General features: G+C 37.7%; 1 protein-coding gene and 1 long non-coding RNA gene across 2 annotated transcripts; both read right to left on the reverse strand.

Moving 5' to 3' along the window:
- Positions 1 to 7: 7 nt before the first annotated feature.
- Positions 8 to 16,499, reverse strand: pbrm1l (polybromo 1, like). The gene is made up of 30 exons (XM_028002204.1): positions 16,376 to 16,499; positions 15,906 to 16,077; positions 15,704 to 15,801; positions 14,543 to 14,690; positions 13,487 to 13,636; positions 13,246 to 13,362; positions 12,954 to 13,022; positions 12,754 to 12,852; positions 12,590 to 12,675; positions 12,420 to 12,511; positions 12,120 to 12,336; positions 11,868 to 12,009; positions 11,685 to 11,770; positions 11,319 to 11,598; positions 11,092 to 11,197; positions 9,381 to 10,020; positions 8,619 to 8,836; positions 8,160 to 8,351; positions 7,870 to 8,027; positions 7,535 to 7,777; positions 6,962 to 7,107; positions 6,679 to 6,836; positions 6,169 to 6,352; positions 5,877 to 6,072; positions 5,570 to 5,768; positions 5,337 to 5,489; positions 3,984 to 4,145; positions 3,567 to 3,631; positions 3,191 to 3,395; positions 8 to 286 (listed from the first exon to the last, which is right to left on the reverse strand). Exons 2-30 carry the CDS (start codon positions 16,044 to 16,046, stop codon positions 123 to 125), a joined length of 4,914 nt encoding a protein of 1,637 aa, XP_027858005.1. The 5' UTR covers positions 16,047 to 16,077; positions 16,376 to 16,499; the 3' UTR covers positions 8 to 122.
- LOC114135187 (uncharacterized) lies at positions 788 to 3,167 on the reverse strand. Its single transcript, XR_003593556.1, has 2 exons — positions 2,925 to 3,167; positions 788 to 1,305 (listed from the first exon to the last, which is right to left on the reverse strand). It is a non-coding gene; the product is annotated as an uncharacterized LOC114135187 (long non-coding RNA).
- Positions 16,500 to 16,747: the final 248 nt, after the last annotated feature.

Consider the following 16,747-nt stretch of genomic DNA (forward strand, 5'->3'; position numbering starts at 1 on the left):
TTTTAAGCTGATAAATATAAAAGTGGTCATTACTCACTATAAAATATTGCTTCTATAGTCTAGCAGTTTAAGAACATGAGGATAAAGAGTCGTTACTGAGGTGAGTGGTTCTATGTGGGAGGTTACAGGTTGTACGCCTGACAGATATTCAGAGAATCTCTCAACATTAGGTCACGCAAACGCCACAATGCGTCCACCATGGTTGTATGAGCTCCTTTGCTCTTCAGCCAGTGTGCTGGAAGCCGACTCTCCTGCTCTTTGGTCAGGTGGGCATCACGTCTTTGAGCTGTAAAGAAAATAATTTACTGATTTAAACAATGCTTTGCAAATATATTCAAACTGCCTGAACCTCTCCACATTTTGTTTTACCGCAACAGCCTTTAAATAGTTTCACTGAGATTTTATGTCGTAGACCAACACAAAGAAGTATATTATCCAAGCTTTGAACATCTCATGGAGCACTGTACACCAATCATTTGTAAATCCAAAGAGAGTGACGCAATCACAAATATGTAGGAAAATGTGTTCTGGTCAGATGAGACTAAAACTTCGCTTTCTGGCTTACATGCAGGTGCTACGTTTTCATGGAAAACCAACAACTTCCATACATCATTCCTACAACCACTTATGGTGATGGAAACAGTATTTTCATGAGAGAGGAACATTGTTCATAGTTGATGGAAAATTGGATGCAGATATGTACAAGGCATATCTAGAATAAAACCTTTTTGAAGTCAGCAAATATTTGAGACTGTGGAAGAGATTCACATTCTAATAGGACAATGACTTAACATACAACCGTTTTATTCTCTATATGAGCAGAGCCCATAAACACAGACTCCAAAAGATTTGCAGCTGGTAATTGAGTTAAGTGGTTTCCACAATACTAACATAGGGGGCCTGAATACAAATGTACACATCAATTTTCATATTTTTATGAGGGGAAAAAACTGAAAACCTTGTATCTATCTCCTTGAATTTAAGGATTACACACAACTTTATTTTTAAATTTGTGATTGCAGCCTGATAAAATGTGGAAAAATCAAGGGGAATGAAACTTCTGAAAACTAAGCAAGCAGAACCACATACACATGTTTTTTGAAGTGTGTAAAAACATGAAAATGACATATTGTAAGTTTTGTTGATCCAGAAAAAAATACTAAAAATGTAGATCTTGAAACTTAATTCATTGAATTTACAAAAACAAACAGATACTAGAAAGTGTGCATTTCCTATGAAAATGCAAGTGTGAATGCTCAATGCTGAATGCTTTTTGGTGAAAATGGCAAAAGCGTTTGAAGCCAACTGCTGAAGACTTGCAGAAAGGTAAGAAATACTCCATGCAGTGTGAAAAACCCACGTAAAAGCCAAAATTAGCTAAAAAGCTAAAACTAGCTAAAATACTAATTATTGGTATTTGCTACTAGTGGTAGCAAATAGGCTACCACTAGATTACTGTAATATATTCCATGAAATGTAAAATAAATAAAGCAAAAAAAAAAAAAAAAACTCATGTGAACCCTAAAATTTGAAAAGGACAGAAACTTCCCCTCATTCCTTCTGATAAATACAGTGGGTGAATGAAATCCATACCTTTCATGGTTCTTGAGATATCAACATTTGCTTGGAAGCATTGTTTAGCACGGTGACTACAAAAAACATGCTACATGCAGTATGAAAAAAAGCAATGTCAAAAGCTCAAATTATTCCCAGGTGTTAAACGGCATAAAAGCTGTTAAAATGCCCAACTTTAAAATGGCCACTGCCTTTTTCTCTCCATGACAGCTCGAAACTGGATGATTCAATGCAATTAATAGGCAGGACCTGAAACATCCACTGTAAAACACAACGGACATTTTATATTGTAATTCTCAATTCTGCCACAGCGGTTTCCCCCATGGGGAGAAAAATTCACAAAAAGCTGATTATTATAAGAAGTATAAAGATTATGGATACCAAGAGAAATAGCCGGCATTAGGAGAGCAAGCTGAATAGTATAAAAGTTGAATGGTGAAAATGGCACAAAGTATGCAGGAGAAGAAGCGCGGTGAAATTTATGGAGCAACCAGAAAAGTGGAACTCATTAGTGTGAATGCCTAAAGCATTCACTCTAATGAGCACTTTTCTCAAATCTTCATTGTGGTAAGATCATGTAAGTTTTTTTTTAAATCCATGAAAACTCATCATTATGTAAGGTATGTTAGCTCAGCAGGTCAGAGCATGGTGCTAATAATGCTGAGGTCATGGGTTCAATCCCCCAAACTGGCCAATTGAAATCTAAAGTCTTTCAGACAATCAACACTTCAAACTAAAAAAAGGCTGAAAAACAAAATCAACACTTCAAACTAAAAAAAGGCTAAAAAACAAAATCAACACTTCAAAATAAAAAATGGCTCTGAAATACAATCAACACTCCAAAATAAAAAATGCTGGAAAATAAAATCAACACTCCAAAATAAAAAATGCTGGAAAATAAAATCAACACTCCAAAATAAAAAATGCTGGAAAATAAAATCAACACTTCAAAATAAAAGAAAGCTGGAAAATATACCTCTATGCATGTTGATTTTGAAAAAAATAAGAATATAAGCACTTTTGTCAAGATCATGTCAGATTTTCTTAAATCGATGGAAACTAAACATTATGTAGTTTCAACATTAGCTCAGCTGGTCAGAGCGTGGCGCTAATAATGCCAAGGTCCTGGGTGCAATCCTCATACTGGCCAATTGAAATATAAAGTCTTCAGAAAATCAACACTTAAAAATAGCAGAAGGCTTTAAATTAAACCATTATACATATTGATTTTGCAAAAACATTAGAATACTAGAAAGTGTGCATTTCCTATGAAAATGCAAGTGTGAATTCTCAATGCTCAATGCTTTTGGTGAAAATGGCAAAAGCGTCTAAAGCCAACTGCTGAAGACTTGCAGAAAGGTAAGAAATAGTCCATGCAGTGTGAAAAACCCACATAAAAGCCAAAATTAGCTAAAAAGCTAAAACACTAATGATAGCAAATAGGCTACCACTAGCATGCTGGGTTACAGTAATATATTCCATGAAATGTTAAAAAAAAAAAAACTCATGTGAACCCTAAAATTTGAAAAGGACAGAAACTTTCCCCTATTCCTTCTGATAAATACATGCCTACAGCATTCACACTAATAAGCCTAAAGGGAGCAGAAAGAAGCACCTTTCAGCATTTGGTCCCACTTGCTGACAGTGTTTGACTCAGAATTTAATCCCTCTATATACTTCAGGTAGGCCTCTGAGTGGAGCACCCTCTGTGTTTTTGGTGGTGGTGCCACAAACATCGGAGTAGTCGGCTGCAAGTGAGACGGCTGGCCCTGTCCTGGATATGGTGGAGGAGCATGCTGTCCTGGACTGAACATGCCAGGCTTGGAAGAAATAGAAAATAAATCAAAGCTGAATGTTAATCACAACATTGTTGCATCACTACAATAACTGCCTTCTCCATTTAAGTGCAGCTAATGAGGAATCAATATGACTATAAACACACTCAATATGATTATTTACTAAAATATTAAATAAAATAAAAAATCACTCACCTGTTGAATGAAGTTGCTTTGCCCAGGACTTCCTGCCATGCCATTGATACCAGCTCCCATCATACCTAATTTAAGACATAACTTGCATTAAATTTAAGAAGGCCTGAGTTGGTTCTTACTGCTGGATTTCCTTTACATTAGGACTTACAACAACTTCTAAAATTGTTAGTCTATCAATATCAGTTAAATGTTAGTTATCTGGTATCAGCTCTATCATGCAATATGTGTATGAATATGGATGTTGTACATTAGGTGCGTTAAGTGAGTGAATGTTGGCTGTTTGAGAGCGGGGAGCTTTCTCAGCTCAGATGTGTGTAGCTCAGGCTTTGCAGCCTGTGGACCAGGTAAACCCCTCCAGCAGGAGAGACACCACCGCATGTGACTGAGCAGGTGTGGCTAGGACAGTCGGGCCCTTACCCTGATGTGGCATGCTCGGATACCCTGGCATGCCTTGGAGGAGATGGTGAGGAAGCAGGTTAGGACCCCCTGCAGGGTGAGGTGGCATTGGGGCCACACTCAGCAAACCCTCGTGGGGGCCCTGCATGGGCATGTAAGGTGGACCATAAGCTCCCATCATGCCTTTGGGAAGAAGGCGAGGAGAGCACAACACATTCATGCATAAGTTACATGCAGCTGTCGCTAAAACAACATGCACTACTGCTACTACACACATTTGCCCTTTTCACACATGCACCTTCAGAACATATGTTTATGTTTCAGTCAAGTTTCCTCCCTATTTAAGAATTACACTGAATGGAAGTGTGGCAGTTTATTCTACATATATATGTTGAGCACTTCAGTTTATATGCAAGCAACATGGATGAGTTCTATGAAGGTAAAAAGGCAAAGAAGACAGATTTTGCCAAGTTTTCTATAGTGACATTAAGCCTGTCTCCACTTGCACAATGTGAAAAGGAACTCTGGACAGTTGTGTAGTCTAAAGAAAAACTGATTAGTGAGGCTAATCACAACAAAAGGCTTTAATTTACCAGGGAGCATAATGCTTAATGTTAACAGAACAAAAGTATGTGTAGCAATACTATGATCTGCTGTCACTGCAGTTGGTCTGATCTAGATTTAGCAACGTTATCACTCCGTTGCCATAGTGAATGTACGATGTAATCAGAGCTAAAGGTGGTCAACAAAATATTGGTGTGTGTAACCTTTCCTGGACCGGCAGTGTAGCTTGCTTAAGCAGGGAGTAAAAAGCCATAACATTGATATGACCTTAGGAATTGTTTGTGAGCATAAAGTTCCTTCATTTAATCCAAACTTATCATTTCAAGTAGCCTGAAAAATGATCGTCTCTCATTGGGTCTACATCTTCAAAAAAACAACATGCATACATGCATGAGTGAGGAATAAGGAAAAGCTTTGTGTGAACTATTAGAAAATAAAATTGCACTTAATTTGCAAAAACTGGTAATGCTGAAGATGCAGTGTGTGAAAGGGGCTGACAATGCACATGTTTGAAAATGAATAAATGTTAAAAAAAACTGTATATTAAATGGAAAACTTGATAACAAAACATTCCTGGTTAAAAAGTCAATCATGCAGTCACTGTCATGCAAAATCACACATGAAACTGAAGATGATGACAATATAAAATATGTAACAGAAGCAAAAGAAGAAATGGAATGTTTCCAGAACGTGGTTTTATGTCAAAAAAGGCCTACAATGTTAAAGGAAGGTCAAGGTTTGCAAACAGTCCAGCCTCATTTTCCTGCTGCCTTGTTGTCAAACACTCGTGCTGTCTCTGAGAGGGGTTACCTGACACAGGTGTCATGGTCTGGTTTATCATTCCCATAGTGCTAGGCGAAGGCACCACCCCCATCAGTGCCCCTACGGGGGTACCTGCTCTAGGGGAACCTTGCTTGAAGGGCCTGTCACGTTCTTGTTGCTCCACTATCCTGGCGGCACGCTCTGAAACATGAAAATAGTTTCTTGGTTGATATCTGCTAACACAGAGACCCTGATCCAGCTTGCAGGTCCTAATGATTCACCTTCATATTCAGCTTTCTTAGAAGCTTCAAGGTTTCTCCACTCCGTGCCAACAAGACGACTCAGCTCCCCGAAAGAATAATCGGGGTGTCGAGCTTTGATGATTGCTCGCACTTCACTGCTGAACAGGATGTAGCCACTCATGTTGATCTTTCTCTTGGCTCCCTCCTTCTTTGCCAACCCTTTTACCTTAGGAGTTGCCTTAATAATAAATTTTAAAAAATTAATCCATTGTAATATCCGCAGTAAGAAGTTGAAGCTTCTGATTGTAAAATAAAATGCAGTTTTATTTTACAAGTGTATGAATACCTGAGGTGTGTAGGACAAAATGTCCATGTCACTTGTAAGAGAGGATTGCATCTGAGGCATAGAGGGTGTTGTTGGAGCGTCTTCATCTTCATCCATGTCATCCATGTCGTCATCTGCATCCTCCAGCTTCACCTCAAGCTCATCTATTTTTTTGTCCAAGAAGGGTGAAGCTTCCTTTTGCGGCACTATCAGTTTCCTATAAAAGATATCAAAACAAACGAAAGATAAAACAGATGGGAACAAATTGGCTCCATTAGGAAATCAAATAATATACGTAATTTAGTTCCCAAACCTGAAATAATAGACCTCATCCTCCACCACTTTGGAGGTGTACGAGAACCGTTTCAAACCCTTGAATTTTTTCATTGTCTTCTCTGTCTCAATGTAACGGCTCTCACACAGTAGGATATCTTCCTCTGCAAACTCAGTGGGTCTGTTGGACAGGTAGTCCTTAAAAGAGGACACCATGCATTTACCTGACAGAGAGAAAGAAATATTTTTACTGAATTATACTAACACTTAATGTAAACTTTATCCCCACTATTTTGGGGATCACATACTTCACAAACACTACAAAGTGAAAAAAAATATGCGGGGGGAAGAAAGGGGATTGCCTGTAATCAGTCAATTGGCTTCTTAATCTAAGCAAGTGGCTGAGGAATCAGAAAACTAATGGTCTGAATGATGGCACATAAATTTTCGGTCAATTTCCTGAGGGAGTCTTCCCAAGGGATCAATAAAGTACAAGTCTAAGTCTAAATGACTGAACAACAGTTTCAGAAAGAGTTTTTCAAAAAAGTACCCATGACACAAGACATGGGCAGGGTCTCCTCCCGGTGACTCAGAAACACTTCTCTCTTGTAGAACATTTTTGTAGGCTCATGCTCCGTTTCCTCTGGATGAATAAAAATGGGTCCAAAGAGAAAGGTAGTTCCATTCTGTACCCACAGCTTTTCTAACCTGCAGGGCAACCAGAGGAGTCATCAAATATAATCAATCAATAACTATATCATCTTTAAACAGGATCAGCATTATTTAAAACATTATTTCCTTAACAATTGCTTGAATGATGAACTTTCACCAACCTGGCAACCCGAGGTTTTGACAGACCATGTGATTGGATGTAAACAAAGTCTCCCACTTTAAACCACAAGCTGTTGAAGCGTAATTGCTCATAGTACTGGCAGCTTGGTTCAGTTGCACTCATCTCCATAGGGACATCTTCTCTCTCCTAAGTAAATTCATGAATGTACACAGAAGAGATGTTTATACTTTCATAATGTTTTGTACACAGAAATGACAACTCCTTAGTCACCCTGTCCCATGTCAGGAAGTGGGTAGCCACCTTAGGAGTTAATTAATCCTCAGTAGGACATGAAAAATAATAAATGTTTTTGCTGAGTAACAATACATGAGGGAAATCAATTTTCCTTTTTCTCATGACGTCAGCTACACGATTATACTTTAAAGTGAGATTCCCTGCAGTGCAAGTACTCCAGTTTCATAATTAATAATAATGAGGTACACTAAATTACTGTTGTTCTTTAAAGTTTACAAAAAAAATCTAATTTTGCTATTGCAAATAAATGTACCAGTATATAAAATCTTTGAACCCTAATGTCAAGTATTTAATTCAGGAAAACATGACATCGTCTGACCTTTTCAATAAAATTGCCATGGCCAGTGTATGACATTGCCATTTTTTCCAGGTCGGGTTTGGCAAACATTGACGCTACACGCACAACAGGAAGAGGAACTTCTCGGGGTACGAGTTTCACAGAACTCTCCGGCATGGCCCAAACTTTGATCTTCTTGAAAGACTTGGTTCTGGCAGCATAACGTGATTCACACACATACACATCCTCTGGTTTAAAGCCCTCAGGCTGCATCTTGAAATAATCCTACACAAAGCAGAAAGTTGCTAATAAATAAATTTGATAACTGAATAAAAAATCTGGTTTTCATTAATGTTTTCATTTTAGAGTAGTCTTACCTTCACAAAAATGACCATACATTTGTCAAGAACTTTACTAATGGAAACCTTGTTGTAGTAGTCGCTCTTGAAGACCTCTTTTTCCAGAAACTTGCGAGTGGCCAAATGAAAAGTTTCGCTAGGTCTATAAAACCAGCAGCCGTGGAGCCATTTTCCACCTTCCGACACAAAAGTAAAGAAAGAATAAAACACACAGAGTTTTCCAAAATCCTTGTTCAGTAAACTGAAACAAGGATATCAATGGTTTACTTCCCAAGAGCCGATTAAATGGTAAAAAGTAGAATTTTTACCCGTTTCATCTTCCCACAAACGTTCGATGCAGACAACATGAGGCTTCAGGTTTGGTTCTGATGGCTCCACATAAACAAACTCGCCCACATGGTAAGTTCTGTTCTCAAAGCTGCATTCCTCCCTGTAAACAATCTTTGATTCTGATTCAGACTGCCATCCCTCTTTCTGCAAGTCTTCTGCTTTCTTCGCCTCTGTAAATGAGAACCCGAAGAATGATTTAAATGGGCTGAAAAAATGTTTAGTCTTATTCACATCATTGTGATGAAGCTTTGCAGGAATCAACTGGCAGGGATCAGAATTTGACATTTTTCTTAATTTGCTCTAATTTGTGATCACCAAGTCAAATAACATTTTTTTCTTGCAGTCATTCTTTCCATCAAGCCAGAAACTGGTTACAACCAGGAAATGGAATATTGGTGCATCACCACCATACTGAGAGAAACATATACTGTACAAACCTTTGTTTTCCTCCTCTTCCTGTGTTTTTTGCTTATCTTCCTCAATCTCTTTAGGGATTTTCTCCCTCTTATCCTGCTCCACGTCATTGTGCAGGTGCTTTAACGTGTAATTGAGGGCAATAGAGAGTAAGATCTCCCCATTCTTGCATAGCTCATCCCTGATCTTTATAAAAAACTGATGAAGCTCAACAGCATCCTCAAACACCTCAGAGTCAGTCCTGTAAAGTGAAAAAAGTATCTTCAACCGCAAGACACAGCTTCCAAAAGTAAAGCAGAGGAAAAAATGAGTCAAAACAACCAGCTAAATTAAATAGATAAATGAAAAGATATACAACTATGGACAACATTAAATATCAGAAAACATTTAAGCTGATTTCCGTATTTGTCTTATGATCCAAGACAATGTGGCCAATTTATTATAAATAAGAATCACTATTTTCAACTAAAAACTATTTGGAATCAAGTAAGTACAAACATAATGGATTAGTTAGATTTCATTCTGATATTTTCAAACAACATCACTACAACTATAAGCAAATGTTTTATTTATCAACTAAAGTTGATCATATCAGTGAGTGAATGTAAACTTTTGAAATTGTGGTGAAAGATACCAATTACCCAATTACAATCATCTCTGGGAAAAACATCTGTTTTACTTAAAACTCTTTTTGGTATTCAAAACAAATGTTTTTTACATACTGAAATTAAAGGTATTTTCAGAGGGACCTACATTTTATGTTTTTTTTATTTAAGTTTCCATACCTGTTCAGCCTTCTTGCCTTCTCCAGCACCTCAAACACATGCTCCTGGAAAATGTCCAGTCTCCGGTAAAGACCCCGCTCCACATTATTCCTGATGATGTCAAAGTTAAGCATCGGCCTCTCAGGGGCACTTGGATCCACAGCAGGAATCTCAGCCAGAGAGTCACTGTAACATCGGCCCTCTTCATCCTGGTGGCCCATTACCGACACAAACAGATTCCTGATCAGCTCTCGCACCAGAGGTCCCACAGGAGGGGGGCCGGAGTCCTCCCCTCGTTCCTGCTGCTTTCGCGTCTCCAATAGCACTCTGTGCAACACCAGAGCGTCCCTGTAGATCAGTGACTCTGGCTCATTGTAGATGCAAGCGTTGTTGAACATGAGAGCAAAATCCTCGAACAGAGCTTCAACATCCTGATAGCGGCCTGTTAACATGTGGCTTCGGATGCGCTCCATATCGATGGGTCTTTTAATTGTGGCGTAGTAGTCAGGCAGCTCGGAGCGAGACGGCAGCCGGAGAAAGATTGTGCTTAAACGGCGACCTCGGCGGTCTGTGAAGTTTCGGACGGCATCGTAGAGCTCATTTAATTTCTGCTGGAGAGGGGTGAGGTATTTGGACTTCTTTGGAGAAATGCCACTTTTTCCTGGGGATAGAAAATTTAACTCTGAATTAAAACTGCAAGTAAGAGTTGTAAAACAATGACAAGTTGGATAAAACGTTATGAAATCACAAAGCAGGTCACAAACTTCTGCAAAATATGATGGCACACCTTATAAAGATGTGTAAAAAGCCCAAAAATAACCTCTTTTGTTGAAAGAGTAATATCTCAACATGTTAAGATTAGATAGTACATTTGGTCATTATATTGGTGGGGGTTGTAAAAGACCCAAAGATTACCCACTTTAAATTACTGGCAAAGACTCTAGATTTTCTTTTCTATGTCCCACTACTTTTAATGATTTCATTTAGCAAAATGAGGCTTTTAAAAGAGAAACCAGCCCAAAGCATCTTAGCTGCTTCATCATACTTAACAATAGGAAGGTGTTAAACCACATAATTATATCTTCCTTCATGCTTTTCCTATCTGACTATTTTCTAGTAGAAAAGTTCCATCTTAGTATACTTTTGACTAACAGTTTTACTTCAGACAGCTTACTAATTAGAATTATCTAGAAACTCTGATGCACGCAAAAATGTAAACTATGAATTAAAAAAATTGTTTCAGTTAAATTTAAAGGGACATATAAGACACTCAATTGATTAACCAATGAGTTAGTAACAAAGTTATTTCTGTGACATCATATTGACACTGAACAAGTGTTCTTGTTTGACATTAAAACAATTCTTCAACATTATAAGATCAAAGTAAAGGAGGGATTTATTTTAAGATATTTTACAGTTCCTTACTAAGGGTGCCAATAACACCTCCGTCCAAGAAGACAGGATTCGCTGATGATAATTTCGTCCCCAAACTGCTGACTAAGCGTCAACTTTGAATAAAAGAATAGTCCAGGTTTTCTACCGCTGGAATGTACTGTAAATGGGCTAAGCCAATACAGAAACTGAAGAAAAAAATATTTGCATTGAAAACAAAATTGTAAATTTGCAACTAGCAAAATATATCAAAGGGTATGTATAAATTGAGTATATTTGACTGCAGCACATCCAGTCTATCTAGGTCAATTAAAACACAGCAAACACTGACAACACCTACGTAATTTCAATTTAGGTGATCCCACATCCTCCTCCTCTGGTGGTGGCCCCAACTCCTTCCGCTTATCTTTTAGTATCTTCTCCAAAACATCTGCATCATTATACACCTGCATAAACCCAAAAACTAGAATCAGAAAAGTGTATTGCATTTCAAAATGAGTTTTTAAATGCAACTGCAACTCCCTAAATACATATTTAATATTTTATAAAAGACGTCTTGCTGCAGACCTGAGATCCCTCCTCGTTATAATGCCGAGCGTTACGAAACATAAGCTTCATGTCCTCTATGAGCTCCTCCTCGTTCCCGTAGCGTTCATTTTTAATCTTGTGCTCAATGGTTTTCAGGTCCATCGGTTCGAGGATGACGTTATAGTAGTCCGGGTAGTCTTTCTTGGATGGTTTGACCATGAAAAGATCACACAGACGTCTGCTGGTAGCTGCCTCCCTGGCTTCACTCACTGCTGCGTACAACGCTTTCATTCGGTTCTTTTTGATATTTTTCTTGTGGCTGAACACACGTAGAAAAACAACAAACTGTAAGGATATAAACAACTTAAAATTATTAAAGAATGCTTAACATTAAGATTCTACAACCTTTTCCTCTTTACGCTTCCTGCATCAGATGACAAAATGCTATCTCCATCTTCCTCATCTTTCCTCAGAAGCTCCCTTTTCTTTGCCTAAACAAACAACAGAAACAAACACATAACAATAAGTTATCTATTCAATATTTTTTGTTGTTTTGGACTAATATCCCATTTAACAACAAATTACTACCTGCATAATCTGCTGCAGCCTGAAGGCTCGTTTGTATATGCTGGAATTGGGCATGTTGTAGCGCTTCGCGTTCTCAAACATCAAATTGAGGTCGGCATCTATCTGTTCCACGCTGTCATACTCGCCATTCTTCATCTTTGCCCTAAAAATGTAAATGTAGCACCTTGATTTTAACTCCTTTTGCCCATGCACACTTCCAGTAGAACAATCATTTGAAGAAAAGTCGATGAAGTCAATTGAAATGTAATAAACCTTATTTGCTGCAGCGAGATGGGCTGTTTTATCTGTTGATAGTAATCAGGATACTCCCTGCGGGACGGCAGTTGCTGGAAAGGTTCGGAGAAAACCTGGCCCTGGCTGTTCCGGGCCCCCCGCACGGCTTCGTACAGCTGGAAGATTGGATTGCTCATCTCCATGCTTGAACTCTGGCTCTCTGCCTCTGACTCGCCCTCATCATAGCAGACAGAGCCTGTAAGAATTTAAAGTTTGAACAGTTATTTTTGAACGTAGCTATTATTTTTTTCCACATCCAAAATAATTGCTGAATTTTACCAGAAAGCACAGGGTCATCCTCACTCTCTGAACCATAATGAAGAGCAACGCTGACACCAGAAAAGCGATCCACTTGTCCTGATTTGCGGTTTCTGCAGGAGAGCCATAAATTTAAAAACATATTTGTCTGAATAATTCGGTGGTCTTAAGAAGTGCAACTATCTGAGTACCTGATACGAATGCTAGATTTAGTAGGCTCAGCATGTTCGAGTTCAGTCTTGCGTTGGATGAAGACTTTTTTTATGGTGTTTGCATCCTGTAAAATAGGAAAACATGATTAGATTATTTTAGGAACAACAAAAATATCAAAAACAAAAAAGAGAAAAGATTTCACCTTGAAAACCTGAGATCCTGGTTCATTGTACGTTTTGGCATTTTTGGTCATCAAGTCAATGTCCTTGGCCATAGCATGAACACTTTTATAGTATCCAGTCTGTTGACATAAAGTAAAACAGTCAAGTACCAGTACAAAGATCTAAAATTGTGAAACAAGTTTGTTTGAAAAGCATAACAGAAAAGGAGTAAGTAGGTTACCTGTATTCTCTGAGCAATCGTTCTGAGATCGATTGGCTCTTTTATAATAGCATAGTAGTCTGGGTATTGCTATGAAGGACAGACAAGGTGTGAAACAAAACAATCAAACATGTCAGTATTAAAAGAAATAAATGAAATAATACTTTGGGGCTTTAATTTGGAATCAAGTCTACACAAAGAGATTAGAAGAATACAAAACGCTTAATGTGTCAACTCATGTTTATTGTACTTTTATAAGTATGAAAGTAAGTGTGATAAATTAACTGGTATTATTACAAGTCTGAATACTAACCACTTTGGAAGGCAGTTTTTGGAATAGTTCACTGACGAGGTGGCCTGAAGGGTCGGTGTGTGACACTATGGCCTCCAAGAGTTGCTCCAGGACTTCTTTCAGACTGCTACCCGATGTCTAAAATATAAATAAGCAAGTTAGAGGTTCAACAATATAAATAATACAGTATGTCTGTCAAAGTCGCTGTGTTACAATCAGATAAACATTAGCAATTTAACAATATCTGAATACAAACACCTACCTCATATTCATTTGACAGTCCTGAATTAGCCATCATGTCGTCACCTTCTTCATCGTCCTCATCTCCATCTCCAGGCTGCACAAATTCATTCCTTGTTTGCAAATACACTTCCCACAGCTTGCTCGCTGTTTGATACTCCTCACTGTCACTCTGATTAGACACAAGCATAAGGTGGGACATCAGATGTGCAGCCACACTAGTCACACTTAAAAATTAGAGATCAAAACTGTCAAAATTCTTTTGCACAGGCTGTGTTTACTGGCATTATCCCACACATGGTAATGAGAGAGGCACAGTGGCTGCTCAGCTACTGACAGAAAGGCATCGCAGAGAGCGAATAAAAATGCCCAGCACATCAACAGTCTGCCGCCATTCTTGGACTATGTTGCCACCTTCCTTAGCCTGGTAACAAAAATGTCCTCTGACCCCTTCCATCCTAGATGGTATTTGTTTAAACTCCCTACCTTTAGAAGGCAGTGAAGCTCTACTAAATGCATAACAAAATAGACTCAAGAACACTGTCTTCTGATGCTTTACCGTATTTCATGTTTTCTATTTACATGGACTATTTATTTAGCTAAAATGGTTATAAATGATTGTCTATATGCTGGTTTCTTTGTAAACAGCACTGTGTATTTTACTTTATTCTTTTTTGCACCACAACAGATATTTAAATCATGCTGACTATTTGGTACAGAGCAGAGAGTTAATTATAAATCTCCAATGTCCCTATATCTATGCCCACACAAAGTCTTGATTACATTAATAACCATAGTCAATCCCTTCCCCAAATGTCATTCTGTTATAAAATGGCCTCTTTATGATTAAGAATATATTGTAATCAAATTGGATGTTACCAATCTCTGTTCCGATCTAGCAGTATAGTTGGGCTTTTACCAAGAAAAGAAGTTTACGGGCTAAATTTGACTATTTTTAAAATTTTAAAATAAAACTAAATTCATGCTCATATTAAGAGCAAATGCTGTTTACAGCCTATGTAGCAGCAAGGTTTATGGTACAAATTTACTGCTGATGAGAATCACAAATTAAATATACCTTGTAGAAATTTCTAGCATTATTAAACATGAGCTGAAAATCCGCAGTAAGCTGCTCCACATCATTGTATTCTTCTGACTTCAGTTTGTACTGGATTTTTGTCATATCAATTGGCTGGGAGACAACGTCATAGTAATCAGGCTGATTCCTGAAAAAGAAGAAAAAGAAAATGAAGTCTAACCATTTGTACATTACATTGTGTGTAATCCATTGTTTGTGTATTAACCTTGCAACACTCACACTATTACCATAACTGAGTGAATGGTATTTTAAAATGCTCCACATAGTTTCTCATTATGTGTCATCACATGTTTTGTCATAAGTATATTGCAAACGCAATGTTAGATGATCTGTCAACTCATATTTCAAGCCTTCTGATGTATTATAATAGGATAAAAGGACCTGAATCAATTTCAAATTGATGCAGTAATTCAGAGTAAAATCAAAATTGGGAAAACCTAGTTTTTGACCCTATGATCAACTTTTTTTAAAAATAAGGATAAAAAATATTGCCAATCCTCAGGCTATTTCCATCTCAATAATCATTTGTCTTTTTAGTTATAGTATTATTTTAAATTATGTTATTAAAGGAGAAATTTCCAGAAATTCCAAAAAGACTGAAACACTTAGTTCCTTAAAATGAAGTCTAAAAATCAATTTGTTTAGAGCTGCTTTTATTAATAACCGAAACTTCATTAATCTGAGTCCATATTCCAACATTCCTTTATTTTGCCATTGATAAGACAAGATAAATCTTTATTGTCATTGTCACAAGGACAACGAAATTCAAAGGGTGCCATCAGTCGGTGCACATGCCCAAAAACAATATATAACTGTCTCACAATTCACACACAACGCAAGAATCAACAAACAACTGGCAAAAAAAAAAAAAAATGTTGCAATGTTTCTTGGTTTTTGTTGCTTCATGTTTTCATCAAGTAAAGCACTTTCAATCGCCTTACCTTAAAAATAAGATTAAAATACCTACTAATGTTTTATCTTTTATTTTGTTAAGTAAAACACAGTTAAAGTGAAACATTAGCTATATTTTACAGGCTGCTATATACGTCACCAAGGCAAATTTTAATAAACTGCTTAGATTGAACCAATAAATTTAGAGTGTAGGTTTATAGTAGTAGGCGCTGGTCTTCTAAATATTACCTCCTCTTTGGTACCCTAAGGAAAACTTCACAAAGTTGCCTCCCTTGATCATCCTTGTAGTCTTTAACAGCATTAAACAGCTCATGGCACACAGCGATCTGGAGGACAAAAGGAAAACACACTCAGCCGTTGAGACCGGGATTTACAATAAACCAAGTCCCGTCAGATTAAGTGTAATCGTGCAATGAAAAGGCGCACTCACCGTGTCAACAGGGGGAACATTGGAGATCTTCCTTTTCTTCCTGCCGCTTCCAGCCGTCGAAGACGCATCCTCAGGATCTCCTCCTCCGCTGACACTGCTGCAGGGAGAGGTGGCTCTTCTTCTCTTAGAGTTCGCTGACATCGCCGACTGCTTTAACAGTCTAGCCCGCTAGCTAAAAACAAGATCCAGAAAAACAAATAATATAATAAGAATGAAAATCTGTTACCAGATTAATTCAAGAGACCATCAGTTGTTAACGCCCCCACCAAGAACAAAGTTAAAGAAGGAACTACCACTCAACGGGTTGCTACGGCTAGAATGAAACAAAGCAAACCGACGAGCGGCTACTAGCATCCCATTCTAGTTATCTTGCTACTTTTATGAAAAGGAACGTTAATTAAACAAAAGTTCCACAAAAGATAAAGAAGTCCAAAACTAAAAAACTATTATGTTTTTGATACATATCTTACCGAAGTTCGGAAAATGTCACTTTAATTCCCTGAGCAAAAAAGAAAAACAGTCAAAGCTAGCTATATTGCTAGCTTAGCGTTCTTTGAAAACTCCTGTCCGGAAGTTGAAAACGTGTTATGTTTGTCAGTGGGAGGTGCTGACCTCTTGAGTGTAGAGGGGGTACTACATCTAAAAGAATACAAGCGCAAATACCGAAGACTGAGTGTTTTACTGCAAAAAGAAAAGTAGTTATTTTACTCACTAACCAAATAACACCATTAAAATCTATAGGTAGATTTTCTTGGCTAGTATAATCTGTAAAGGGTTTGAAGTTACTCTGTAAACACTGTTTACTGAGGTTTTAAATTGATCTAAAGCTGAAAGTGAACAGA

Source organism: Xiphophorus couchianus, chromosome 20 (genome assembly GCF_001444195.1).
Source record: "Xiphophorus couchianus chromosome 20, X_couchianus-1.0, whole genome shotgun sequence".
Taxonomy (NCBI): Eukaryota; Metazoa; Chordata; class Actinopteri; order Cyprinodontiformes; family Poeciliidae; genus Xiphophorus; species Xiphophorus couchianus.

Excerpts from the sequence above, each read along its gene's own strand:
- pbrm1l (XM_028002204.1), bottom strand. The coding sequence starts at position 16,046 with ATGTCAGCGAACTCTAAGAGAAGAAGAGCCACCTCTCCCTGCAGCAGT. Across the intron at positions 11,599-11,684 it reads GGAAGCGTAAAGAGGAAAAG|CCACAAGAAAAATATCAAAA; the intron begins GTTGTAGAATCT and ends ACGTGTGTTCAG. Across the intron at positions 6,073-6,168 it reads GATGAGGTCTATTATTTCAG|GAAACTGATAGTGCCGCAAA; the intron begins GTTTGGGAACTA and ends TATCTTTTATAG.